The following is a 27357-nucleotide window of genomic DNA, read 5'->3' as shown; positions in this document are numbered from 1 at the left end:
TTCCTTTTTTGCATCTCAAGCTTAATAGTGTTATTCATCCATTTAACCCCTACTTGATTTATTATTCGGACTCTAGGTATACAGTCAGCCATTGCTTCATGCAAACACTTCTTAACTGCCTCCCATGCACTATCAACTTCTAGTCCTTGTAGTTGTACATGTCATGGCACTGAACCAATCAAACTCCTAAGCTTATCATACTTTCCAGCCCGATAATTCCGCATGTACCCTGTCTTAATTGTAAATTCCACACCTTTAGCCACCTCCCAAGTCAAGACCCTATGATCACTCTCACCAATTGGTGAGAATGTGGTTATATTTGTTACAGCCAAATCCTCAGATGTAATTACTAGGTCAAGCACTCTCTGACCCTAGTATTTTCCATTACATGCTGTTGCAGATAGTTATCCCTTAATAACCGCATAAAATCCAATTCCTTCCTCCCGTGTGTTCTCTCTTCACTCCAATCAACGACCATAGTTGAAATCTCCCATAATAATTACCCTCCTTCCACTCATTTCTTCTATTTGCTTGTGCATACTGTCACCACCATCTTTTCCATCACCTGGTCTATAGCAGCACCCAATTGTATATTTTGTTCTGCTGGCCACAATCTCACACCAAATGGCCTCAAATGTGCGCTTTTCTCTATCCTGCAATTCAACTTCTATTCTCCTTGGCTGCAGCTCATCAGCTATCATTAACAGTACTCCTCCCCCCATTTTATTCTCCCTGTCATTCCTGAACACACTATACCCATCACATTCAATCCCACTAGCTATATCATCTACAGTCAGCCATGATTCACTAATACCAATAACCTGTGGTCTGGAAGTGCCAACCATGGCCCAAAACTCTTCCTTCTTGTTCCTAATACTCCTAGCATTAGTGTACATGAATTTCAGACCCCCATTAGCCCCAACCCTACCTTGATGCCTTATATTAACTATCCCATTCTAATTTGTTGTCCTTATTCGCTCGGGCATATTATACTGATTCATCCATTCAACTGCCTCCCTAAGGATTGTATATCTACTACACCCCCTCCTTAATAAATCTAGTTTCCCTAATTTTGCACATCCACTACATTCAGCAACACTTTGTCAAGTCTCCTTACACCGTACCCATTCAAATGCAAGCCATCCGTCTTATGTAGATCCTTTCACCCATCGAACTCACTCCACACGTCCACAAATTCCACACCACTCAGATATATTGATGATGTGTTCGTTATCTGTCCACATGGGCGACAAACACTAAACACATTCCTTAGCAACCTGAACAAACAACATGAACGCATACAATTTACTATCGAAATTGAAAATCAGAACTTGCTCCCATTCCTGGATACACTGGTCACACGTCTTCCTTCACGGTCTACTGCAAACCGACACACATTGGCCAATACATACATGCTAATTCATACCACCACCCATCACAAAAATATGCAGTCATTAACACCCTTCAAAACAGAGCTATAACAATTTGCTCTAACCAGCAAGCTCTGAAACAGGAACTAAAAATCATCAGCGACACATTTATAAATAATGTCTATAACAAAAATACTATTAATAAAATACTGCATAAAACATCATCAAAAAAGAATCTAGATTACAGTAAAACCATAGCCATCCCATACATTAAAGGGTTATCGGAAAAAATCAACAGAATCCTACACCATTATAATCTCAATGCCACCTTTAAACCACCTATAAAACTTAAAAAACATAAGAATCCTCTCCTCCCACTGGCACATCCTGGAGTATATTGCATCTACTGCACCTGGAATTTACTGTACATTGGTGAAACAGGACGTACAATTTCTTATACGTAAGAAAGAACACATAAGACACATTAAATATAACCATTTTGGTGAAGCAGGCCTCTCAGATCATGCTCTCAACACCCCACACCAAATGGACTGGAAAAGTACCCACTCTTTACACCATACAAAAACCTGGTATGAAAGAAAATTTAAGGAAGCCTGCGAAATTCTGATAAACCACCCAAACATCAACAATAATGGTGACATGAAAATTCCAAGAATCTGGATGGCACACATTCAGCCTACTTAATATTTAGTATCCCGCATACTTCAGGACTCTAGGCGACCCTCAGCTAGTATTGGAAACCATTCCATACCAACTGGTTGGAATTTATGTGTATAATCATGGTGTTAATATATATAAATATATATAGACTTGTTGTTGTTGCTTCCAATGTAATTTTACAACCAATAGATAAAATTAATAATAGGACTCTAGCATTGATGTAGTAAGTTTTTTTTCTTCACCAGAGGTCAGGCCAATAATTGTTGTAACGATTGGTTAACTTTAACAAACCATGTAGATCGTAGTGTAGCTTGTTTCTCTGTATATAGTATACATGCTCCAGAATATGACCTTGATATAAAGGTCGAAACGTCGAATGTGGATTTTGGTTTATATTAAACTAAAGTTTTACTCAAACATGGTAGTTGTCTCCATAATTTTCCAAAATGTATTCGGATCGCCGTGTAAGCCTAAAAGAATGGGTGTATATATGAGTAAAATGCATCTTTGGTAACACTACATTCGTATGTAGTTTAAGGCAAGCTCTATAACATACAACTTAGCAGTGAAATCATTATATTCTAGTGGGATCTGAGCAGTATTAAGTTATCTGGGAAGACAGCAGAAGACTCTACTAGGGCCTCTGATTTTGAACTGTCAGCATAAACAGGACACAAAATTGGGGTTTTCTATTCTATGAGCTTGAAAGAGCTGCTGAAAGACAACAGTAGGTGGAATGTTTGGATAACCTGCCAAGGAAAATCTGCAATGCAGTGCATATAAATGCCATAGTGGTGATGTATTTGATGGTCCATCCAATACTGTCTATCTTGATATCTAGCTCATCTAAGAGTGCTTTTGTTTGCAAACCAAAGGGATTCTTATCCTGTGGACAAAAAATAATTGGCCATGTGGTTTGTCTGGGATTTTATTTTGGTAGCACATAGAGAGACAGCTGTTGACCTTGAAGAAACAAGGGTAGTTCATTTGCTTTGACGCCGAGACTAGGAATCAATGAAGTTTGAAATGCTAAAGTTACAATTCTTATTGCTTGATGGTGGATAGGATCCAACCATCATAGTATGGAAAGTTTTTTCACTTGGTTATAGTATTAAAGATGCCAAGCAATTATATTCTTGGTTTAATCCTTTATCCAAATGTAAGCAAACAAAGTTTACACATGAAGTATCTTCATGACCGACTTGTATGTAGAGATACTAATGATTTCACATCGTTTGCCTTTGTATCTCATAATGCAAAGCACACCTTCTTTTGGATGTGTCAAATGTTATGCATAATGAGAGGGGTCACTACCCAGAAGCAATACCAAGGTTGAAGTAATGAAGAAGTCATATATTTCCCACATATGAGAAATATATGACATCTGCATTATTTCAACCTATGTATACCTCTTCTGAATCTGGCTCCCACTGATGAGGCCTCAATATAGGTTGAAACCTGTCTGGTTAGTAGCCACTCCCATAGTAATTGTACCCATGAGGCATGCTTTGCATTATGGGATACTAAGGCAAATTATGTGAAACATTAGTCACTGTATACAAGTAGATATTATTATTATTATTATTCAGGCCTCCATGGAGTCAAACGACTCATCATGGGCAGTCCTTCCTAAGAAACACAAAGTCTATCAAGACTCATCAAGGGGAGGTCCCTTCTAAGAAACACAAAGTCTATAATACCACTCCTTAAACTCATTGACCATTCTCGCTCTCACCACTCCAGCAGGTAATGTATTCCATGGTTCAACCACCCTCCATGCAAAGAAACCACTCCTCACCCTCTTGCTCACAGTTTCCTTTCGTAACTTCCAGGGATGGCCTCTTGTCATCACTCCTTTCAACCAAGCGAAAGAACTTCCCATTGTCAACCCTGTAACCACCTCTCAACAGTTTAAAAACACTTGCTCACACTTGGATAAAGAATTAAACCAAGAATATGATTTCTTGACATGCTTAATTCATCATTCTGTACTGTCTCTGACAAAGGATAGACCCATAATAAAGTTTTAATCTGATCAGTACTGTGAGTTGTACTGTGTATGCTCAGTAAAAATAGAGAAAAGAACATCTGTCAGCAAAACCTGGAGGTGGACAAAGGTGCAAAGGATGGCATCACTCTCCGGCCTTTTCTCACAATTGGCATATATGAGGGAAGAAACTAACTTTTGTCAAATACATGTCTCAGGAACTTGTCTTCTGATGTAATATGGGTTAAAATTCTTCTAGTCTTAGTTCTGAATCAGAGTGAAGGCCACATTTGTGGCAAAAATGTACACAAACCCTCTTCTGCAGTGAAAAGAATGAACCCATTTGCAAGCCTTTATTTTGAAACATGATTATTGGCTTGCTACAGCTGTTCATCTATAACCCTCATGTTGCATACATGGCCGAGGGCAATTAAAGGTTGGAGGAAGTTATTCAGTTATCGAGTTAACCCAAATGGCAAAAAAGCATACCATTTAAGATTAAACCTTGTGGGACTCCCCCTCGTCTTGGGTGTAGGGCAGGGAGAGAGTGGTTCCCACTCTAACTTGGTAGGTTCTGTTGGATAAAAAGAGTGAGATTCATTCCTGAGACCAAAGTTGTTTAGGTTTTTCAATATTCCAAATCTCTAGAAGTGTTGTATGTATTTTTTTTTCATACCAAAGAAAACCAATATCTAAATGCTTGTGTTTTAAGAAGACATCTCTATCAGATTCTTGCAAGTGGACTAGATGATCAGTTGATGAGTGATATTGCAGAGACCAGAGTGTGTTCTGGAAAAAAAGGTTGTTTCTCTCCTAAAGTCACAAAAGACAGGAGTTAGCAAGTATTTTTTTTTTTTACATAGGCAACTGGTTCAGAGTAATTGGTCAAAAGTTTATTGGCATTTCTGGCAATAAACTATTGTCAAAGGCAATAATAATCACCTTTTGTCAGGCTTCCAGAAACACATCGTTCTAAAGAAAATTCTGCTAAATAGGTAGAGCAGTTGATCCAGGGCTGATGATAGAAGTTTAACCATTTCATAATGGATGTTATCTAGTCCAACAGAAGTTGGGCAAATTTAGCGAGGTAGTTCTGTTTTTATTTTATTTTATTTTTTTTAAATGGCATTATAATTTTCCATACCATCTGAACAGAACACAGTTTGATGTTTTTCTGCTTTTCATTTTTGTTCCAAGAACTCATCAGAATAAAAAGATGTTGTTGATGTTTTGGTAAAAATCTAGCAAAAAGTACTGGCAATTGCTGCTGAGTCAGTAAATGATCATCCATTATGTTCAAGGACTGAAAGCGGATGGTATATCTCCTCTTCAAAAAATCATGATATATCGATTGTCAAAGCCAATCGACATATCATGCTTGGGCATGACCAAGTTTAAAAGCAATGAGGTTTGCTGTCATGGGTTATCTGCAGAAGATATTCCAGGCTTTCTTCTAAGGTTTCTTGGCTGCTGTGCAATCAGCATTCCACTATGGTTTAGGAAAAAGTGGAATGGTGAGATGTTTTAGGTATCATAGTCCTAGACGCTTACGTAATACGCTTTATTACATGATTCAATGCATGAGTGACAGGAGATGAGATTTTTATTTATATATTGATCCCATACAAAATGGTTGAAGAGCCTATAAGCACACCAGTACTCTGTGTGTTGTGAGGTGCAGAAGAGGACTGACATAGAAGTTTATTGATTTTTTTTTTTTTTGAAGAGTAGCAGGTTGTAGTTGTTTGGGAATAGTTCATAAGGAATGGTGTTTGGAGTAATTTTGGAGTCAATGGTTTATTCCATTTAGAGGTGAATGGGATAAAAGAGGAAAAAGAGAATCAGGTTCGGTGTTTGCAGTTACAGTGAAAAGAGATGCTGAGAAGCTGCTGCTCTTGTATCAACTGAAAGTGGGAGGGTGATGGTAGTGAAGGATTTTAATGGAAGTTTTGAGTGCACCATCCCAAACATGGGAGAAGTATTCTAAACGTGAAAGACTAGAGGTAAACATTGGTCAAAGAGGCGAGATCTGACCTTGCCTAGTGATTTGTGTAGCACTCGGGTTAAGGGCAGGTGAGCTGGGATCTCTTCTACATGAGAAAAGGCAAGACTATGTTTTGGTGGCACTGAACATGACAAGGTTGTCCTTGCTGTTTAAGGCACTAGTTGTAGGTGATCTTGAAGCCTGGGACATCAGAGTACTGTATGGTTTGTCAAATGAGTAGGAGGAGTGGAGAGTACTATTATCTGTAAAGCTGTGTATAGGATTAGCAGTTATGTGAGTAGGTCATTAATGTACATGAGAAAGAGAGTAGGTGACAGGACAGAGCCTCGAGACACTCTAGCACTGATGGTGAAGCTCGAAGAGAGGGAGCCATCTACCATGACTCACACAGAATGACTAGAGAGAAAGCTGGCTACCCAATTACAGAGGGTGGTATGGAGACCATAGGATGGCATCTTGTTTAGCAGGTGTCTGCTACACATGGCTGAAAGCTTTGGAAATGTCAAGGGTGACGGCACAAGTTTTCTGAAACTTTTCATGGCCATTGTCCAGTGCTGGTGATGTAAGCTAAGAGGTCAGCTGTGGATCTTGAATGGTGGAATCCATACTGGTGATTGCTAATTAATTGATGGGCCTCTAAGCAGTAGAGGAGTTGACTATTGATGACTTTCCCAATTATTTTAGAGAAGACAGAGGTAATGGCAATTGTTGGTAGTTTAATAGTAGACCTCTATCATCCTTTGTTAGAATAGGATGGATATGAGATTGCTTCCATGCATTAGGATAAGTACCATGTATAATAAATTATAGAGACGATGCAAGATGAGTGTTAGCTCTAGAGCACGATGTTTGAGAACAATAAAAACTAATTTTAATGCTTCCAATATTTCGTCTCAGTCACCAAGACATCTTCAGGGAGTACAAATAACACTTGTAATCCACACAGACAAAGACAACACCATATCCAATGAAACATGTTGGTGACTCTAAAGTCCTATCTAGGTGGTGCACCTTCTATGGGATTTTGTAGGCAGCCTAGGATGTAAACTGGGACTTCTGATGATTATTGTTTCCAAAATTTTGGGAAGTTTTATGTATCTAAATTATGAGTTTAAATTAGGTTGACTTCTGAGTGCTGCTGCTGCAGATTCCAAAAACAGTCTTTCTTTTTTAAATTTACCATGATGAAGCATGGTAGTTTTCTTCCAGAAGACCCTGTGAGTGGTATCCGATACATGGTCTGCAAAATCAGATGGACCATAGTCGTGATTGCAGATGTAAGATTTATGTTCATCTAAATAGATGGTGGCTTATCTACCTGAAGTTTGGCCACAATTTTGCCATTACAGAAGTGCAGTTGTTATTCCTTTGAATGACACCTTAACACTTAAAAAAAAAACGTTTTACCTTCTGATATCTTAGATCTATTTTCCTTTGCCATTAATTCTGGTGATTTTTCTTAGAAGAACAAAATTTACAAACAGATAGAGGGAACTGCTATAGATTCCCCCCCGCCCTCACTCCCACTTGTCAATTTTTATATTGAAAAGTTTGAAAAATGAGCCATAGACTCGGCTCCTTTCAAATCCTCTATCTGGCTAAGATATGTAGATGAAGTGTTCTTTATTTGGCCTCATAGCCCAGACACATTAGACTTCTTCCTCAGTCACCTCAACAGTCTACATCCAAGAAACCAGTGACACTCCTGAATGGTAACCTCTCCTTCACTGTATACAGAAAACCCACTCACACAGGCAGATACATTCACATACTTTCTCCCCCCTCCCCCCCCTCAACAATACAGCATCATTAAAACTCTAACCAATAGAGCCTATAATCTTTGTTCCAGTGGAACCCCCTTTCAACAGAATTCAACCATATACACAACACCAAATTAATAAATTAAACTTGATTGTAACGTGCTCATAATGTTTGTTGCACCTCAACTATTACAACAGGAACTCTTAAACATCAAATGATAAATGGCTTCTCAGAAAAAAAACACTATGCAATAGCTTGTTAATTCCTATAATCCTAGCTCAAATAACAAAGAAACAGTATTGTGGGAAGTTTTTGGTATTGAGATCACATTATGATATAAATAAAGAGTTTAATAAAAAATAAACAATTAAAACCCGACAAGTTTCATAAGTCATAGGACTTACATCATTAGGAGTACTGGCACATAAAAGTTCTACACAACAAAAGTCTATGAATAATAATTACATATATTAGAAGTTTCTGATAACTTTTTTGGCATCTCAGAGCCCTTCAGAATTCTTAAGAAATACAATTTAGTGGCTACTTTTCTTCCTATCAATAAATTATCAGCATGGTTTCCATCTTCTAAAAAAAATGGTCTTCTCTAGCTCTCCCTGGTGTCTACCAAGTTCCTTATGACTGTCATTGTTCTTACGTTGGACAAACTAGCTGTTTGGAAAAGAGAATACAAGAACACCAATCTTACATTAGCAACAATAAATCTGAAAAATCTGGATCAGTACAGCACAGAATATATACAGACCACAACATCCTATGGTCTGACACATGCTTACTTCATTGATGTTAGTATAAATTTGAACATTTGTTCAAAGAAAGTGCTGAGGATTTACTTCACCATCAAAACTTAAGTCAGAATCACTGCCTTTCTTCTAAGATGTGGGAAAGTCTTACTTTAATCAAACATCAATAATTTTTTTAATTTATTATTACTTTTTTTTATACAGCTAATGAATTATCAACATTGCAATATTTCCTCAGTTATACTATTGCGTTGTTTTATGTATAACACCACACAGCTCTTACTTCTTCAAATCATCTATTGTTCACATTCTATTTTGTAATTAACTGTTGTTGCCACTGAAGATGTCCTATAATAAGGCTGAAATATATGTCATAAAATAATTGGTATTACTTATCTCTTGTGTTTTTTTGTGTTAATTCAAAAAAGCTCTAATGGCACAAGTATCTCTTAAACAACAACTAAAAAAATAATCAATCGTTGCCCCATTCCTTGACCATCCCTTCAGAAGGATTTCAATACCATCATCATCCCCCTATGTCCAGAGCACATCAGAAAAAACAGCCAAGTCCTTAAAAAAGTACAACCTCTACACAGCTTTTAAGCCCTACTGGAAACTTGTTACCCTTAACTACTGGAAGGTAGGACTGTTCTGTTCCTTCAATTAAATTCCTCTCTCATGGATGGCTACTAATACCTTGAACTCTGAATGCAGAACAGGCAATCAATATAATTTATCTGCTCTGTTTAGTTTCACTCAGAACAGTTAAAGATTTACTAGAAGCAGTTTAGAGTGTAGTTTAATTGATCAGCACGATGCTACATCTTGGTCTACACATTTTTGTCATTATGAATGTACTAAACTTTTTAGTTGAGCTCTGTGCACATTTATCTCTAATTATTTGTACAATTTAATCTGAGAGAAAATGTGTAAGAGAGTGACTTAATATTTTGATTCATGATATAATGATGTGTCTTTATATGCTATGTATATAATAACTGTAAATAATATTTTATTTATTAAATTAATATTGGATATAGTTGGAGTAATCACTGACTTCAGCTATAACAGAAAATTATTAAGTTTTCTTTGAAATGAGTTAACAATTGAGTCTAAAATCAGTAATAGCATTTCCATAGGAGATGAGTCTAGTTGGCCTTTCAGCAATTATAACAGGTAACTGAATACATATAAGGAATAAATACAAGCAATAAATGTGACTGAAAGTGGAATGAAAGGATTACCCTAGATGATAAACTATCACCACAGTAATCTTTGTGCGCTGTCTCTGGATCATAGGGTAGCAGGCTTACTTCAACACTATTATCCCTAGCAGGATAAGCCACTAGCCAATCGATCCTAGCTTGACCATCCAGGAATGCCCACCATGCCAAAGCAGGGATGAAAAGAAAAGCAAAACCGACAGAGGATATCCCCTTTCTGGATGCCCATGGGTTGCAACATCCTGCTGGTAAAAATGAGGAGGATAGTAAAAATGACTCAGGAGAAGTAGAGTGAAGAATACATGAAGTATAGAAAAAGAGGAAGAATAATAAAGGCAATATTATCACTCAGAGTCATCTCTTCCATGAACTCACTGAATCCTACATGAAAGGATTCAGTGAGTGAATGTTGTTTTGTAGAGAAGAAAACACGAACAAGACTTTGTCAGAGTTAACATCTGCAGTATAACTGATGGATGGGATGTTTAAGAACACATTTGAGGTGGTGGAAGGATAATGGCGATTATCTGATATTATGGTTGGTAGCCACACAATGTCTATTAGATCCTTGCTGACAGTGAATAATTTGACTTCTTTCCAGCTTAATTAATGAAGTTAGAGAAGGATAGCCAATTCAATGTGAAATGAAGTTCTTAGGAAGTGATGTCAGTAGTTGGATTACTGAAATGCAGAAAACTGATCTTCTGAGAGAAATAATCAAAAAAGTCGGTATAGTGGCTGGAATTAGAACAGCAGCTCAAGGAAGCAAATGAAAACAACAAAATGTGGACTGGAAATTTTGAGCCAGAGCAGATCACATGAGGAGGGAAGGGGGAGATTCAACATTTAGTATAATCTGAAATGGAGTATTAGATCTGACAAACATATACATCTTTTTCTGCCCTTCTTACAGTAGAAATCTTTCAGAACATATTTGGATAATTGCAGTGAATAGTAGATACCAAGGATGCCAGTAGAAGATTGTATGAGATATAATAAATCAAGTTTTGATGCATGCAAGTAATTTACACATCATTAATATTTCTGTTAAGATGGAGGAGGGATGTACAAGTTTCCCACCTTGCATATGATTTATGGATTTCTTTAATTAATTTTTTTTGTTGTTATTACGGGTATCTCCATGGAGTCAGTAGACTCATCGCAGGAGACCCAAACTAGCAAAACAATATCTGTCATATCTCTTCTTGAATTCATTTACAGACGAAGAGCTCACAACTAAGTCAGGCAATGAATTCCACTCATTCACCACCCTCCAGGCAAAAAACCTTGTTCTGACACCCTTGTTAACCACACTCTTCTTTAATTTCCAGGGATAACCTATTGTTCTTCCATCACTATCACACAGCTGAAACATTTCCCCTGCATCAATCCTATAAAAACCTTTCAGTAATTTAAATGTTTCTATCATATCCCATCTTCTCCACCTATCAGCTAACCTCTGCAATCCACAAGCTCTCAATCTATCAATGTAGGGAGCATTTTTTATATCACTCACCAACTTGGTCACTCTTCTCTGAACCCTCTCCACAGCCTCCTCATCTCCAAGGAATCCAGGTGACCAGACCTGAGCACAGTAATCCAAATGTGGAAGTATCAACGCTTTATAAAGGGGAATAATAACCTCTTTATCTCTGGATGTCAGTGTGTTCCTCAACAACCAAGTAATCCTATGTGCAATCTTGGACACCTTAGCAATGTGTCCTCTGAACTTCATCTCCCTATCTATGAACACCCCTAAGTCCCTAGTCTCATCAATCTCTTGGAGTACTGTTCCATCAATGTAGTACACAGCTGGTAATCTTTTAATCCCAAAATGCATGACTTTACACTTTTCCACATTGAACTGACATCCATTATCTTTTGCCCATTCTACCAGCTTATTTAAATCATCCTGCAAACTTTCAACATCAGCTTGATTTTTTATTGTGCTACCCAACTTTGCATCATCATCAGGCAAACAACTGAATATCTCCCTTTAAGCCATTTCCTATATTATTTATGTACAAATTAAACAACAATGGCCAAAGCACAGAGCCCTGAGGCACACCACTGGTCGCCTGCCTCATCCTTCCTGTACTTGGCTCCTCCATACACCACCTTCTGGTATCTCTCCCTGAGCCATTCTCCTATCCATATCACTAATTTAGTATCCATTCCCATCTGCTCCAATTTGCGTAACAGTGTTCCATCAGGTACCCTGTCAAAAGCCTTAGCAAAATCCAGAAGTACCACTGTGTAGCCAGTTCCTTTGTCCAACTCAGATGTCATTCTATTATGAATAGTTAATAGATTGCTAAGGCAGATCTACCTTTAACAAAACCATGTTGGCCTCTATAGAGTATCATATCCTGATCCACCCATTCTTGAATCCTGTCTTTAACCAACCTTTCCAATACCTTCACCACTACTCCTGAGATGGTGATTGGTCTGTAATTAACTACCACAGTTTTAGAGCCACCCTTATGCAAAGGAACCACTTTGCCTAACTTCCACGCCCTAGGGACCACACCAGAGTTCAAACTTAAATTAAATATCCAAGTAAGAGGGGTTGACAATTCATTTGCGCCTTCACGCAACACCCGAGCTGATATTCCATCTAAGCCTACAGTAGTGTTTGCATTTAAATTTTGCAATATATTAAATACCTCTGATTCTTTAGCTTCAATTCAATTCTGTAGCAATTAGTTATTGCTACAGGTACAGCGATATCCTCACTTGGGTGATAGACCCTTGAAAAGTGATCACTCAGTAACTCGACTATTACATCTGATTTTGTCACCTCAATACCATTAGCACCCACTAAAGTTATCCTTCCGAAGTCATTCTTCCTTTTACTTGCTACATAGTGGAAGAACTCTTTGGGATTACCCTTTATCTCTTTGGCTAAGGTCTTCTCATAATCTGATTTAGCTTTTCTTACCATGCTGGTAACCTTCCTAGCTTGAGCCTTGTACTGCTCATGGGTGTACTGATCACCTTTCTCCTTGTAAATTCTCCATAACATTTTCCTTTTTTGCAGATCAAGCTTGATACTACTGCTCATCCATCTAATGCCTGCCTTGTTTGACTTCCTGACCATGGGGACACAATCTGATATTGCTTTCCTCAGATACCCGCTGATTTTATCCCATGCACTGCTAACATCTTTCCCCTGCAATATGTTCTGCCATGGGATGGCTGCAAGCTCGCTCTGAAGCTTGTTATAATTGCCTAACCTGTAGTTCCGTATTACCCCCTCTTAACAGAAAAATCCACAGATTTTGCAACCTCCCAAGTCAAACCACATGATTGCGTTCACCAATTGGAGGTAACGAGGACACCTTACTTATGCATATAACCTCTAAACCAATAACCAGGTCCAACACTCTCATGCCATGTGTCCCTTCAGTTATGTGCTGTTTCAAGTAATTATCTCGTAGAAGATGTATGAACTCCATTTCCTTTTTGCTATGTGATATTTCCTCCTTCCAATTGATATCACCGTAATTAAAATCCCCCATAATAATCACTAAACCTGCACTCATTGCACTAATTTGCTGATGCATGAATTCAATATCTCCCCCTGTACTCCCTGGCCTATAGCAGCATCCAACCGTATATTTGGTTGCATTGGTCACTATTTCGCACCAGACCGCCTCAAATGAACTCTGAATGAATAATGCTGCAATGAGTCTTTTCTTATCTCTTTTTTCTCATTGTCCACATCTCATTTCTACATAACAATCTTCATTTTTATGAAACATTATACAGCCATTTGCATACAACACTGAATGCTCCAGTTTTTGTCTAATCAATGAGGTTAACACATTGACTGCTGATTATGAGATAACTTGTAATTGGCAGTCTATATTAGGGTGCCAACTACGAGTTATCTCATATCATACTGACAACATAATAACATACTAGCACTAGAGGAAGTTTACACATTAGGCCTAGTCAGTACTTGAGAAAGTTACCACCAGGAAACCCAAAAGAATGACAGGACATTGTGCCTTTAAAACTGGAAAAGACCTGAAGGTAATTCCCACCAATCTTTATAGGGCTTTTTCAACTGAAGGCAAGTTAGGCAATCTCTTACAGAGATGGTAGGATGTTTTTTCCCCCAGAAACTTTGCTTTTTCATCTTGCATACAGGCAGATTAGCTGAACACAGTGTAGTGTATAGATGGCAGATAGTAATGCAGTGTGTGTACAGATGAAGGATTAAGTAATGTAGATGATGGGTTGTGTGGAGCACCTTCCATCCTTGCACTTCTTGGAAGTCTCATGCAATAATAATATTATATATTTTTAGACTGCTGATTTTTTTTAATTTTTTTTAATTTTTTTTATTTTTTTGTGATTATTGCTAGCTCTGGTCTACTACTGTAATATTTCATTCACTGTTGTGAATTATTTGTTTAGCTTTTTTTTTTCAAAGTATATCTATTTATAGACCAAATGATTACAGTTATTAAATTGATCAATTATTTTACTAGAACTATTTTGTATCTTATTAAATTATTTTATATACAGCTATTAAAGTTAAAACTATTTTTCAATACTTCGTGTGCAACTTTAGTGTTTTCAAAAAAGCTTTACATTTTGCTGAAAGAGTTTAAAAATAAGAAGGAAAAAAAACTATCTTCCATGTTTTTTAAATATTTCAAACATTGACACATAGATATCAATAATTAAAAACAATTAAGAAAGCAAGAAAATAATTATGAAACTTACCCCTGAAAAAGGAACAGGTTTATGTAGTTGTATTTTTTGCAAAAGAAGTTACCCAAAATGCGAGTTGGATAGCCTGAACGAATCTGATAAGCAGACATTAGAAGGTAGATGCATTTAATAAAGTACCAAAGTTTGGGTGGAAGATTATTAGCACTGGTGAATTCCCTATAGTTGAGGAGTAAAACAAAAAAAAAAAAAAAACATGTTAATAATATTCAGTTAACTTTCCTAGTACTTCTCATAATATTAGTATCACTCCTGGACCTCCATGGAGTCAAAAGACTCATTGTGGGAGGCCAAACTCTAAAAGACCAAATTATATATGATATCTAGGATAGTAAACGCTCCATTTGAAACATTCACAATCCATTCCAGTAAAGCATTCCATTCATTAACAACATAAAAAATCTTGTTTTCACTTCTTCACACACGCGACACCTTGGTTTTTAAACTTTTTAGTGATGCCCGCTTAGGTTTCTTAGTTTATATTTATTTTAGTAAAACTAAGATGTTCTTTAGTATTTTGATCGTACACAATTATACTTCAAGCAAACTAAAAGTAAAATCCAGTCATCTTTCATTCCAATTCCACTTTATCTGTGGAAAAGCCTTCCCCATGAAGCATTTCTAAAGGACTATAACCTCTAGCAGTGTAAGAAGAATATCAACACATTACTCTGCTCCTAACCCCTGGCCACATATAGCAGTTATTTGCTGAAGGTCCTTCAGCCTCTTTGTGTGTGGGGTTTTAAACCCAGAGATATTTATTTTAAAAATTGAACATTTAAATTTCAAATCAGTATATTAATGAAAATAAAAATATTTATTAAGATGGATTGGCTTGTTCTTCAGCATATATTTTCAGTTTTAATTAATAAACAATAATATTGACCATCACTTTCCACCCTTCCGGGGGGGGGGGGGGCATATTTTAAAAATCACTGCCTTAAACAATTTCCAGAGATGATCTTACATTCTCCCATCTCCCAAATATTCTATGCCATATCTCCTTATCTGTGTAAATTCGCAGACTCCCACTCTACCTACAGACTTATATCTCATCTTCCTCTCTAATAACTTTCCCACTAACTACAAAATTTTGCAGAGTGCTTTTTCTTAATCTGTTCTTGTATTCATAGGCTTACCATACGTCCCAGTTTGAAGGTATGGTCCCAGCCAGTTTGTCCCAGATATTTGGTAAAAATTTAAAAGTGCAGAATATACATGCAGTACAAAAAAGTGCAGCCTAGGAAAATGGCGATTAGGCAACATGAATACCCCACTTTGACCCTGGCCCGTACGCTGCATTGCAAGTTTAGATTGCAAGTCAGTGTTTCTTTTCGGTGTGTTGTTTGTGATTTTTTTACTTCATTAAATTAATTTAACCCCAAAATGCCAAAAAGAAACTGTGTGGTTACGAATGAATGAAAAAAGGATTATCTATTTTTATAAAATGTTCGTGGTCATATTGACAAAGTGAAATGTGAACAGTGCTCCTCAGAATTTTCTGTGGCTCATGGTGGGCATTCGGACATAAAAAAATCACTTGACACGTGCAAAACATAAGGCTAGTCTAGCAGAGGCAGGAACTTCCTCAAAGATATTGTCATATTTTAAAGGTGCTGATCCAAATGACAAAGAATTTTTAATAGCTGCTAAAGAAGCAACTTTTGAAGTTGAAGTAATGCTGAAGTCATATTTTTACATATGAGTAGCCAAAGGTGTCACACTCATCATCATCAAATTCCTGTCATGTACCTATCCTCAAGTGTACTGGATCTGATAAGTACTACATGAAAATTTACATCATTACTAACTTCCTATCTACAATTTTCCTCCAATTTAGTCTGTTACCTGTCAAGACTCCTTTATCAGATCTCATATTTCTATCTTCTAAGATACTTTTAACTGTATCAATCCACCTATATGTTGGTCTTTCTCTGGATCTTTTCCCTGCCAACCTGGTAGAGAACACTTGTTTTGCTATAATAAATTTAGTTTAATCCTTTATCCCAGTGAGAGCAAATAAAGTTTGTGCCTGAAAATATCTTCAGGACTGAATATAGTGTTGTACTATCTTACCTGGATAAGTAGTACAACATCAGGCAAAAGTAGTACAATAGTACAACACCAGGCAACTCGTAGCAAGGTGGAGCAAGCTACCAACACTCCTATCCCAGTATCTCCCATAATGCAAAATACATCTCCTTGTGGATATGTATACTGTTATGCATTAAGGGGTTGGTTACTACCCAGACTAGTTTCGACCTTTATTGAGGTCTCTTCAGTGCGAGCCAGGCCCAAGTGGAGAAACCAGGCAGAAGCATTAGCAAGGTGGTCATCTTTACCTATAGGAGTTGCCAAAAGGATTGCCACCATTTTTTTAAAATTACTCTGGATTTAGAGAAAGATGCTGAAAGTTTATTTTTCACTAGGTTACACTATAATAAATTTAGTTTAATCCTTTATCCCAGTGAGAGCAAACAAAGTTTGTGCCTGAAAATATCTTCAGGACTGAATATAGTGTTGTACTATCTTACGTGGGTAAGTAGTACAACACCAGACAACTCGTAGCAAAGGTGGAGCAAGCTACCAACACTCCTATCCAAATATCTCCCATAATGCAAAACACATCTCCTTGTGGATATGTATACTGTTATGCATTAAAGGATTGGCCACTAGTTTCGACCTTTACTGAGGTCTCTTCAATGGGAGCCAGGCCCAGAGTTGGAGATACCAGGCAGAAGCAGTAGCAAGGTCATCTTTACCTATAAGAGTTGCCAAAAGGTTTACCACCTTTTTTTAAATTACTCTGGATTTAACCTAGTGAAAATAAACTTTCAACATCTTTCTCTAAATCCAGAGTAATTTAAAAAAGGTGGCAAACCTTTTGGCAACTCCTATAGGTAAAGATGACCTTGCTACTGCTTCTGCCTGGTATCTCCAACTCTGGGCCTGGCTTCCACTGAAGAGACCTCAATAAAGGTCGAAACTAGTCTGGCCAATCCCTTAATGCATAACAGTATACATATCCACAAGAAGATGTGTTTTGCATTATGGGAGATACTGGGATAGGGGTGTTGGTAGCTTGCTCCACCTTTGCTACGAGTTGCCTGGTGTTGTACTACTTAACCAGGTAAGATAGTACAACACTATATTCAGTCCTGAAGATATTTTCAGGCACAAACTTTGTTTACTCTCGCTGGGATAAAGGATTAAACTAAATTTATTATAGTCTAACCTAGTGAAAAATAAACTTTCAACTTGTTTTGCTAATCTTTCCTCTCCCATTCTGTTTAAGTGACCATATCACCTAAGATTAGTTCTGCTAATGCATTCCTGGATGCTGACATTGTCAAGTTCTTTTCTAATATTCTCGTTTTTAATATGATATTGCCATTATGCCACCTGTTCATGCCTTAATCTTTCTCAGGACTCTCATATCTGCAGTCTCTATTCTTTGATCTAGTGTTTTACTTCTGACCCAGCTCTCAGATCCATAAGTTAAAATTAGTTTGAACACTGTCTTGTACACAGCTAATTTAGTGTTTTGATTAATTTCTCTCTTCTTCCATATAAAATTATTCAATTGACTTCCTGTCATACCAGCTTTGTTGATTCTGTTGTATATTTCCATTAATTATAATTTAAATAGAATTTATATTATAATTAAGGTGTCACACCTTATTATTAAAAAACTCTGGATTAGAGAAAGTTGTTGGAAGTTTTTCCACTTGGTTATACTATAAATGAAAGAAAAAAAAACTATCTCTAATCCAGAGTATTTTAATAATAAGGTATGACACCTTTTGGCTACTCGTATATGAAAATGTGACTTCTGCATTACTTCAACCTTAGTATCACCTCTGGGTCTGGCTCCGACTGATGAGACCTCAATAAAGGTTGAAACTGGTCTGGGTAATGACCCTTCTCATAATGCATTGCATTATGTATGTCCACAAGGAGATGTCCTTTGCATTATGGGATACCGAGGCAAGTGATGTGAAGTCATTAGCTTTTTTATATGAGTTTCCCCAGTCCTGAAAATAGTTCAGGCTGCTTACACTTGGATAAAGGATTAAACCAAGTATATAATTTCTTGGTATCTTTAATTTATATTCCTGAGACAATCTTAGTCACTTTCTTCTGCATTCCCTGTAATGTTTTCTTATCATCCAGATATCTAAGTGGTAAGATCTTTCCACAAAAATCCAGATGTGGATTGATTAGCACTATGTAAAGTGGAAGCATCATCTCCTTATCCTCACTTGTCAATGTTTTCATTGGCAGCAATTTTCCCAGTAAACTTGATAACATTTACAATGCATCTCCTGAACTTCAGCTCCTTACCTAACAATGCCCAAGATCTCTCACTTCCTCAACCCTTGGAATGAATTCCTCTAACACTGTTTCAGTCTATTTTCATCTATGACTAAAGGGCATAATTTTCCACATAATAATAATGATTCACTATTATTATTATTATTAGTAGTAGTAATAGTATTACAACAGGCATCCAAGAAGTCAAAGATTCATTGTGGGAGGTCACACACAAGATCATGAACATCAAACTTCCATTGAGTCAAGGATTCATCAAGGGAGGTAAACAATCTCACACAAAAAATTCATCAAACCATGGCTTAAACTCATTCAATGTGTCTACATTCACAACACACTCAGGCACATTCCACTCACCAACGACTCTCTATGCAAAGATCCTACTTCTTGCTCTTTGCTAGAGCAAGAAGGGGATAGAACAAGAGGCCATCCAGGGATGGCCTCTTGTTCTATCCCCTACCATCCCATTCTATAAAATTTTTTTTCTATGTGAACCTGGTAACAATTCCCTGACCAATTTATAGATCTCTATCACCCCCCCCCCCCCAGTCATGAGGTTTTTGCATATTACATTCCCTCAATCTGTTTTCACACTCTACATTCCAAAGGCCAGTTACCACCTCTGTGAATCTTCTCTGGTCCTTTCTAACATGTCTTCATCACAATGAAAAACAAGATCACTGAACTGTGCATGCTAATCATCACATGCCAATTTATCTACCAAAAGTATAATTCCATCCTCTTGTAATATATCAGGGCTTCCTCATAATGCTCTTCTCAGTTGAGCATCACCAGCAAACAGCTGAATATCTTCCCTCATACATGAACCACATCACTGATATATGGAAATTATATAAATACATATGTAAAAATACATAAATAAAATAAAAAATTACGTTGTATAATGAAATATACACACACAAGCCAACTTATATTATTCTCCATGGATTTCAGGTTATGTGTATTACTATGGTATAGCAACAGTGATTACTTAGTAATAAGGCTCACCTGCTGTTCATCCCTGACCCCTCTGGATGTCAGTTTTCTGTTCACAAAGATAAAACCGACCTTAAATGCATTTAGTAACAGTTACATGTCCAGGTAATTAATTTGTGGAATTTATGGCAATGCCACTCTAAATTGACTTAAGTCTCCTGAATGCCAGTAATAATAATGATGATAATGCAGAAAATGATATTGCACATTTAATCATATGGAAATATCTAGGTCAGCAGTTCTCAACATGATGCCCACAGGGTGCATTTGTACCTGCAGAGCTATTTGCATGCACCTGCTGTCAATTATTAAATAAGGAAAATATAAAATTAAAACTAGAAAATATAAGTCTTCTCCTAGACATATTTATTTATTTGTTATATAACATTTGTTATATTACGAACATTTCGTGATTCCTCTGTCTTTGAGTGCGAGTATTACCAGTGGCAATTTTGTGCATATGTCTTATGTATTTAGTCCACTGGCAACTGTGCGCTTGAGGGATATATCACCACTTCACTGGTGTTGTTGGCACGCTTTGACCATACATTCTTTTCTCATGATTAAAAATTTTGCTCCAAAATGAGTAATTCAAATAGAAAACAACGAACCTATAAATTCAACAATGACTGGGAAAAATCATTGTTGAATTTATTTTGAGTTATCTACCCAGCAATGTGCTATATATGATAACTAATTGAAATGCTGCAGTAAACAGCATTTCAATTAGTTATCTTATTTAAAAAATGTATTATAATAACTCCTGAAGAGTAACCTGTAACGTGCTCTACCTAGTAATGTAATGCTCCAGCTCTATGAAAGTTAACCTCTGCAAGCAGTGTTAAAAAAAATTGCCTATTCAACCTGCTGTTAGTCAATGGTCACCATTAGACTAGTATACAAGGTGAGTACCTAGAACAAAAAATAGGATTAACTTGTATTTAAGCTATTAAATGTATCTAATGTAATGAAAGTCCACTACAAAGTTTGTGAAGAGACAAATGTTGACATCCCATCTGTTATGAAGTGCAGATAAATGCAAAAGTAGTTATTTTTACTGTGCTGGTCTCAGCAAAAGACAATTTAAAAAACTCTCTAAAGGCAGAAAACAGCGAACAAAAAAGACTTGCTCAGTTCCAACTCTTTGTTCCATTACGGATGCCATTCCAGTGCCAGCCAATGTTCATTAGCAACTCCCCCCAGGGGTGATGACTCATGCATTCCAGATATTAGTAACATGGACAATATATGTATTGCAGATTTAATGGGGATAATGAAAGAATTAAAAAAAAAAAAAAACATCAATGACTTAAGAAGTTCGACAGAGTGTACCATGAACAAAATAGATGATTTTCTGGCCATCATTGTTGGCCTAACCCAAGAAGTTAAGGAACTTAAAACAAAGGACTTTGAATTAGAAAACCCAAATATGGAGCTGCATAGGGAACTTAAAAAAAAATTCACGAAACAGGGGATGACTTGAATCAATAGGCAATTAGCTAAAACCTGAAATTGTTGGTGTTCCTCATGAGTCATGTGAAAATATGCATGAAATAGCAAAGAAAATTGCACATGAAATAAAGATCAACTATAACAAAGATGATATTGAGGTTAGGCATCGTGTTCCTAGTGGGCAGAAAAACAGAGCAATGAATATCATTATAAAATTTAAAAATAAAGCGATCAGAGACAAATGGCTGGACGGACACAAAAATATCAATTTTTGTGTCCGTCAATAAAATGACAATTTTAAGGACAGCAAAATATATTTAAACAAGCATCTGGCAGGAAACCTAAAACATCTATTGCCAAGAAATATAAACACAACTACAAATATCTCTAGATCATACAAGGAAAACTTTACATGAGAAGAGAATACATCTAAAATATGGCGAATAAGATGCGAAGAACACTCGCGTAAACTCCAAGAAAACAGTGAGAGTAATAACTGACTTATGAACAATGATGACAGTTGAGTATAACTGTGATGTCACTTTTCATAAATGTGCAATATGTCATGATTCAGTAGAATTAAGAAACTTTTTATCCTCAGACACTGTAAGTACCTTGAATATTTTGCATATAAATATAAGAAGTATTCAAGATAAATTAGAACACACACATAGAATTATTACTAGAAAATTTAAACTATTGGCTAGATGTTCTGATATTAACAGAAATATTGGTTACAGACGAAGAAGTCGATTTGTAAAATTTAAGCAGATTTAAAAATTATTATCAATGTAGAAATTATAACAAATCTGGAGGTGTAGTTGTCTTTATTTGAAATTCCACATCTGTTAATAACATTACTAATATAAAAATGAAAACAGCTGAAAATGTCAATTTATATTTAGAACATCACAATATATATATATATATATATATATATATTTTTTTTTTTTTTTAAAGAATTGAATGACTAGAACCGAGATTTAAGTAAAAAGGTTTTTAATATAACAACACGACTAGTTTTGGCTTGTAACAACCTTCATCAGGTGACAAAAAAGAAAGAAAAAAGAAAAACACTAAAACACTGAGGCTTAAATAAACTATGAACATCATAGAGAGTCTCTATACATAATTAACATTAAATTGTTGTGGTTGTATTTAAAGCTGTTCTTTCGTTTGTTGTATTGTTGGGAAAGTATGTGCTATATACACTCATTATATATAATGAGTGTATATAGGTCACATTGCTACACTGCTACACTGTCACACTGCTACATTCCAACTTTATAAAGGAACTCGAGTGTAGTTGAGATGAGATCAGAAGTGATCTCATCTACATTACAATCTAATGTTTTCATAATTGGGGATATGAACATTGACTTACTGAAGAATAGCAGCTCCTCTCCAGATTATATAGATTTACTTGCTATGGACTAGAACAATATATTAATGTCCCGACAAGAGAATTCAATGGTGGTAGAATGTGCCTAGATCATGTATTCAGGAGAACTTTAAGTGGAAACAAAATTCAAGCAGCAGTTCTACACCAATCTCTTGCGGATCACTTTCCAATTGGTATCAAACTGCATTTGGAAGAACAGAATGGAGACAGCACAACCGAAAAAATCCTCTACACAACAATTGACTACAAAGTATTGAAGCATAACTTGAGCACTGTCTCTTGGGAAAAGATAACAGCAGAAACAAATATTGACAACTCATATCATAAATTTATTGTGATATTAAACAATAAAATACAAGACTCAATTGAAGTTAAAATAATAAAGAAAATGAAAGAAACAAAGCACCGGATTACACAGCAAATCAGATAATACATAAAAATTAGAGATAATGTGTATAAAAAATTTAAAAAATACCTGCACAATCAATATTATGAACACAGTTTTAAGTACTATAGAAAACTAATATACGATTAATTAAAATAAAGTAAAAACAAATACTACAGAAATTAATTCCTAAAATGCCAAGGAAACTGCAGAAAACAATAGAAGTTTGTGAGTAAATTAATTGGCAAAGATATTATTACTATTACGGGCAACTCCAAGGAGTCCTTAGACTCATCGAGGGAGACCCTAAACATCATGTCAAGAACAATTCAGCAAATACACATATCTATCATATTTTGCTTTGAACTCATTCACAGTCATGGCACTCACAACACACTCTGGCAGCTTATTCCACTCATTCACCACTCTCTCCAAGTAAAAAACCTAGTTCTTACACCCTTGCTCAGTTTCCATGGATGGCCCCTAGTTCTCCCACCACCACCATACCTGTTCTGAAAAATTTCCTCTGAATTAATCTTGTAAAAACTCCTTAGTAATTTGAATGTCTCAATCATATCACCCTTTTTCCCACCTATCAATCAGTTTCTGTAACACACAATTCTTCAACCTGCTCTTGTAAGGTTCATTCCATATTTCAGCTACTATCTTGGTCACTCGCCTATGGATCCTCTCTACCTCCTCCACATTACCAAGAAACCCTGGTGCCTAGATCAATACACAGTAGTCAAGATGGGGTCTTATCAAAGCTCAATAAAAAGGAAAAAAAAACTGTTTGTCTGCTCATCAAAGTATTCTTCAGTAACCAAGTGATCTGATGAGCTGATTTAGCCACTTTTGCTATGTGCTCCCTAAACTTCAACTCCCTATCCACCAACGCTCCCAAGTCTCTGGCTTTGTCAATTTCATGGAGTACAGTTCCACCAATGTGGTATATAGTTGGTAATCTTTTCACCCTTAAATGCATAACCTTACACTTTGCCACATTAAACTGATATCCATTCTCCTTAGCACAGTCTGCCAATCTATCCAAGTCATCCTGCAAAATTTTGACATCATCTGTATTAACTATTGCTCTACCCAACTTTGCATCATTGGCAAATAACTGAACAGTTCCTCTCAGATCCTTTCCTATATCGTTAATGTACAAATTAAACAATAGCGTTCCTAGGACAGAACCCTGTGTCATGGCATTAATAACAGGCCTTCTTTTGGACTCTACTCCTGAATAAACTACTCTCTGATATCTCTCCATCATTCACCCTCCTATCCATCCCCATGTGCTGAGTTTACTGATTAGAATTCCATGTGGTATTCTGTCAAAGGCCTTTGCAAAGTCCAGCAGTAACACTGTAAACCCATTATCCTTATCCAATTCAGCCGTCACCGTATTAGAAAACATGAGCAAGTTATCGAGGCATGATCTACCCCTTCACATGCTGCCCCCCATATAGTATCCCATTTCCATCTATCCATTCCTGTATTTTGCTTTTGAACAACTTCACCAATATTTTGACAATTATTCCTGATATGCTGACCAGTAAGTAATTTGAAACAGTAGTCTTGAAGCATCCTTTATGCAATGGAACTATTTTCCCCTCTTTCCACTCCCTTGGGACAATCTAGAGCTGAGACTTAGAATAAGCAATATGGTGAAGGGCAGTGACAATTCCTTTGCTGCTTCACATAAGACTTGAACTGGTAGACCATCCAATCCCACAGATGTACTCATATTAAGGTTCTGTAATATGCTATTCCACATCCATTTCATTCACCTCAGTTCCCATATAAGTCATCGGTTCCCTCATTCCTGCAATATCACCACCTGGATGATATACTCTTGCAAAGTGTTCACTTAGTAATTCTACTATTTGGACTGATTCAGTTACCTTCCTACCATTGGCATTCCTTAAAATCATCCTGCTGTATACATTTTTTCTTTTACTTGCAGCATAGTGACAGAAATGTTTGGGATTCTCTTTAGCCTGCATTCCTAACTTTATTAATAATCTGATTTTGCTTTTCTTACCACATTAGTACTCTTTGTGGTGCCTGCAGGTCACCTTTTTCCTTAAATTCCCTCCATAATTGTTTTTTTTTTTGCAGCTGAAATTTAATGCCGTTATTCATCCATTTAACTCCCACTTGATTTATTCTCCTGACTAGACATATGCAGTCTACCATTACCTCCCTCAAATACCCCTTTACCACTTCCGATGCCCTATCAACATCCAGCCCTTGCAGTTTTATATGCCATGGCACTGATCTAAGCAATCTTCTAAGCCTGTCATACTTACCAGCCCAGCAATTCCACATATATCCTGTCTTAACTGAAAATTCCACACATTTAGCCACCTCACAGGTCAAGACCATATGATCACTCTCACCAATTGGTGGCAAAGTAGTCATATTCATTATAGTCAAATTGTCAGATGCAGTTCTAGATCGAGCACTCTCAAATCCCTAGTATATTCCATTACATGCTGTATCAGGTAATTTTCCCTTAGTAACTATAAAATCCATTTCCTTTCTCCCATGTGTCCTCTCCTTCCAATCAATGCTACCATAGTTGAAATCCTCCATAATAATTACCTGTCCACTACTCATTGAGTCTATTTGGCGATGCATACCATCTCCATCATCTATTCAATCCCCTGGTCTATATCAGAACCCAACTGCATATTTTGTTCTGCTGGCCTCACTCTCATACCAGATAGCCTTCAATGTGCTATTTTTACTATCCTCCAGTCGAGCTTCTATTCTCTTTGGCTATAGTTCATCAGCAATCATCAATAACACTCCCCTCCCCCCCATTCTTTTCTATCTTTTCTGAACACACTAAACCCTTCACATTCTATCCCACTAACTATATCATCTTCTGTTAGCCTGGGATGAGCCAACCAAGGCCAAAAATTCCTTCTGCTTGTTCCTAATGTTCCTGGCATTAGTGTACACATAAAGTGCAAAAGCCTCTTAGTCCCACCGCTATCTTGATGCCTTATACTAACTATCCCATTCTGGTTTTTTACCATTGGTACTAATTCAGGCATATTATACACATTCGTACACTCAACTGCCTTAATGATGTTTGCATATCCACTCAACAGCTCAACCCCCCCCCCCTCCCCTAAAAGCGGCAGTTTCCCTGATTCTGCACATTCACTTTCACTTCATTCAACAACAATTTTTCGAGTCTCTGAACACCAAATCCATTTAGGTGCAAACCATCCATCTTGTATAAGTCCTTTCAACCATCAAACTCACTCCCCACACCATACAACTCCTCCTGCAACCTACGCATAAAGTCATTCGCTATTATGGCCCTCCTTCTCAATTCGACTCTGTCATACTGTGGCAACAGACCCACTATCTTAACTCTCTCACTTTTTTCTTTTGCTAGTTCCAGTAATTGTTTCAAGCCAGCCTGGTTAGTCATAGGAAGTCATAGGAATACGAAGTACTGCCCCTAAACTGGTTCAAAAACTACTTAAATGCTATACCACAAAGTGTAAAAATAAACAACGGCTATAGAAGCTCCAAAACAGTAGACTGTGGTGTACCATGAGGATCTCTATGTTTACAGTTTTGATAGGAATCTTAGGATTCGATAGGGATATTAGGATCAATAGGAGTCTTAGGATCAATTTTATTTAATATTTATATCAATGATTCATTTTAGAAATTATGGACTTTACAACCATGTCATAAATTACTATTTTAATTTCCCGATGTTTTGACCTTCATATTAAGGTCATCATCTGGAGTATATACAAATATACAAATTTGGATAAAATCATTGTCTCTTTAGCATACTGTGTGAAATGTAACTCCACTTGTCCTTGTATATACTCCAGATGATGACCTTCATATGAAGGTCGAAATGTCGGGAAATTAAAATAATTATTTAAAACACAGTTGTAAAGTCCATAATTTCTAAAATGAATGCTGATCACCGTGTAACACTAAAAGAAAGGATTCTGATAATTCATAGAGATTCGACCCACAAGCGATGCAATCAATTAGTAAGTTGAAGATTCATGTTTCTGGTTTGATCAGTGATCAGACAATCAAATCATTGCCTCTTTAACATACTGTGTGAAATGTAACTCAGCTTGTATATACTCTAGATCAGTGATCGCCAAAGTGGTCGATATCGACCCCCAGGGGTCGATATAACATTGTTAGGGGTCGATTCGGACTCAGGGGTCGATAGAAAAATATAAGACATCATTGTACGGGTA

General features: G+C 36.7%; 1 protein-coding gene across 3 annotated transcripts in view; it reads right to left on the bottom strand.

Moving 5' to 3' along the window:
- The window catches only part of Piezo (piezo type mechanosensitive ion channel component), a 1325935-nt gene that overhangs the window by 124272 nt on the left and 1174306 nt on the right, over positions 1-27357 (bottom strand). For all 3 annotated transcript variants that reach the window (XM_090398322.1, XM_090398324.1, XM_090398323.1), the window contains one exon: positions 14526-14690. In XM_090398322.1, coding sequence (XP_090254448.1) covers positions 14526-14690 — 165 coding nt within the window. The remainder of the gene's footprint in view (positions 1-14525; positions 14691-27357) is intronic.

Source organism: Typopeltis vanoorti, chromosome 9 (genome assembly GCF_054136105.1).
Source record: "Typopeltis vanoorti isolate ZY-2024b chromosome 9, IOZ_Tvanoo_1.0, whole genome shotgun sequence".
NCBI lineage: Eukaryota > Metazoa > Arthropoda > Arachnida > Uropygi > Thelyphonidae > Typopeltis > Typopeltis vanoorti.
This window is presented reverse-complemented; position numbering and strand designations above follow the sequence as displayed.